Genomic DNA, 3,198 nt, shown 5'->3' with positions numbered 1-3,198 from the left:
GTGAAGACACAGCCAGCCCACGGACTAAGCCTTAACAGGCCCACTCCACTTAGTCGTTTGTGACTCAGCCTATGCTGCCTCGCGGCATTGGTTTTTGGAGGGGCTAGAAACCGAATCGGTGTGGATGTGCTTTGTGGACCCAGCATAATTACTTTACCCTTAGACCCCCATCTTCTCAACTAGACTATAAACTTCTGAAGTTGGGTCCATGGAGTTTCTGGGCTTTTTGTATCTCTACCACCTAGTATTATGCTCTGCATGGTTTAGGTGCTCAATAAAAGTCTGTGGGTGATGATGCCAGTGGCTAATTCCATGGAAAACTCAAACTAGAGACAGCAATAAGGGCCTCAAATGACCAGAACACACAGGACCAGACCAAACATCAATAAGCAAACTGATCTTTAATTTGCTGACCTAGAAGGCTCGCTCTCCATCGTGGGAATGGACCCCAGGTATTTACACAGAATCACTGTACAATATTTACAGCAAGATGCTAGACATAGCATCATTCTGGATAGGCAAAGAAGTGGTACGAACAGGCTGGGAACAGAGCCCTGAAATCAGTGTAAGCACAAATCTGCAGGTGTGAGGAGAAGGAAAGGTAAGGGCCTGAGTCATGAGGGAGGAAGAGGAGGCTCAAACTATTTCTGGTGCAGGAAGGAAGAGTCCACAGGGACATAAAGTCTTTGTGTTACAAAAGTCTTTGAATTATGACTTGGAGTTTGAAGGAGACAAAATCTCCCACGAGCCACCCTAGTGAAGAAAAGGAAGGCAGTCAGAACTTTATAGACCACACCGTCCACCTGCCCTGCCGAAAAAAGTAATTCTGCTGCTGACTAAGTTCCTAGGATAGGGGACTGGGAAGATTAAAAAAAAAAAGATGCAGAATCTTAAATAGAGTTATGAGATAACGTAAACGTCGAGAGAGACCCAGACAATGCAACGAAGGAGGAAAAGAACAAAAGCTCCAGAAGATCTGAACATTAGAATCATCCCACTGACTAAAGTGGTCACCTTTCCTCACCTCGTTTTCTCTGAAGCTCCTCCTTCTACCCCTAAATCTCTAGATTTTACTTTAACCAAGGAGTAGAGTTAGAACGAGGCTGGTATGTTGGGGACAATCTAAGGTTCCATCTTACCAATTCAGGTCCCCCTCCTCATCCTGTACCAGAATATCAGGGCTTGAGTCGTAGCCAAGGGCAGATCAGGGTGAGAATAGACAGGATAGAGGACACAAGGCCACAAAGTCCCACGATCCCAGGGCCACAGCGCCAGAGGCCTAGTTTGTCCAGTGGAATGAAGAGATCACAGGCGTTTCTGACCACATCCAGCAGAAGAGGGGGGTGGCCTCGAAGGACCCGAGCCAGGAGCAGGACTCGGAGCTGAAGCTTCAGAGCCAGTTGAGGCAGGCCTCCTGCTGGAGTCCCTGGACCCCCAGGTCCCCCAGTTTCAATTCCTCCTGGGACTCCTCCTCCAGAAGAACCCTTCTGTCGCCGGCTACAAGCTGAAGACTCTTGTTCCATCAGTAGGCGAATCTCATAAGCATCACGGCTCAAATTCATAATGAGGGAAAACAGATAATACCTGAGATACAGAGGACAGAAGGGTCAGTGACGGTGCATATACCCACTTAGCATCCAACAAAATACTAAAACACTGTTTTCCCTGTAATGCAAAGGGATTACCCATTAGAACACCAGAAGCGAATGCTAATACTCATTATTAGAAATGTCCTCCTACCTTTCTGTTTGCTAATATGTGTACCTTAAGATCCTGGCTCAAAATTCAAAAGCATCATCTAATCTTCCAAGATCAATCTCAAATTTCACTTTTCCACTCAACAACTCATTAACATACATACATTCAACTTCAAATACAGTAATACAAATTCATTTTGAAAGAACAAGCATCGTTCTTGTTTCAGAGTCAGACACCTTACAGATCATTTAAATCCCAAACTTTTGTTAAGCAGCTTGCCAATGCGTGAGATGATAAATTCCTTAACAACAGCCTATGCTTTTTTATTTCTAATCCACTCTGACAACAGTGGTCCGCACTCAATATAACTGTCTTATCTCCAGACGCATCCCAAACCCAAGAACGTCTCTCTATTACACTCCGCCACCACAGTCTAAGCCGTCATCGTCTCTTGCTTGAATTACCACTTTCGTCTTTTAACTGGACCCTTCATGGCCACTCTTGCTCCCTGCCCCCGACAATCTAATTTTATATAGTAGCCGGCATAAACATAAATCACAAATTACTCTCTTTCTTAAAACTCTCCATGGCTTCCTTCCTGTCACATTTAGAATAAAATCTAGAGACCTTAAACAGGCTTATAGAACTCAACATCTGACCCTGCCTCTCTAACTCCACCTGAAATCATTCTCTCCCTCAATCACTATATTTTGATCCCATCAAGCTTGTTCCTGCTTTAGGACCTTTAAACTACCAAGTCCGTCTACCTAGAATAGTCTCCCTCCAAAATCTTCACATGGCTGGCTCTTCCTTGTTCTTTGGGTCTGAGTTTAAAAGTCACCTTTCAGAGAAGCCATCTCTGATCCCCCATTCTAAAGTAGCGAGCCATTTACTCTCTACCACATGACCCTATTTTAATTTCCTACCTAGTGCTTACCACTCCCTGATATTTTTCTTATTTATTCTTTATTTTTTGTCTCCTCCCATTACAATGTAAGTTCCAAAGGAACAGGTACCTTGTTTATCTTTACCACGGTGTCCCTATGTCTAGACCAGCACCTGCACATAGTAAGAACTTGATTAATATTTGCTGAATGAAGTGAATAAACGTGGCATATAAACTCTTCTAGGTTGTAACCTTTCCATACTACTCTGGCCTCCATCTCCAGCCCTTATATATATATTATAAGCCATGTAAATCACTGAGAAAGATGATGTGAAGAGCAATGCATGAATGGAGATGGAAAGATGCTAATATAATCTAAAAGAACAAAGAGAATCAAAGCAAAACAAACAACAACAACAAAAAAACAAATACAAGTAATATGTATACAGACAATTTTATTCCTAAATCACATATCTTTCCACCTTCATTACCAGCCAGCTCCTTAGTCTAAGCCAACATCATCTCTTGGCCATATTAGGGCATCTCCTCCTCTTCTGCCTGACTGCCATCCATTTTCCACACTGCAGCAAGAGAGACCTTCTTTAAACACAATT

At 43.2% G+C, this 3,198-nt stretch overlaps 1 protein-coding gene across 1 annotated transcript in view; it reads right to left on the bottom strand.

The window, feature by feature from the left end:
- Positions 1-382: 382 nt before the first annotated feature.
- PEX11B (peroxisomal biogenesis factor 11 beta) overlaps positions 383-3,198 on the bottom strand; it is a 5,378-nt gene continuing 2,562 nt past the window's right edge. The window contains exon 3 of the mRNA XM_023534822.1: positions 383-1,598. Coding sequence (XP_023390590.1) covers positions 1,176-1,598 — 423 coding nt within the window. The 3' untranslated portion in view covers positions 383-1,175. The remainder of the gene's footprint in view (positions 1,599-3,198) is intronic.

This window comes from Pteropus vampyrus, unplaced genomic scaffold, assembly GCF_000151845.1.
Source record: "Pteropus vampyrus isolate Shadow unplaced genomic scaffold, Pvam_2.0 Scaffold6, whole genome shotgun sequence".
Lineage (NCBI taxonomy): Eukaryota > Metazoa > Chordata > Mammalia > Chiroptera > Pteropodidae > Pteropus > Pteropus vampyrus.
Note: the sequence above shows the minus strand (reverse complement) of the source record. Positions and strands in the feature narration are given on the sequence as shown.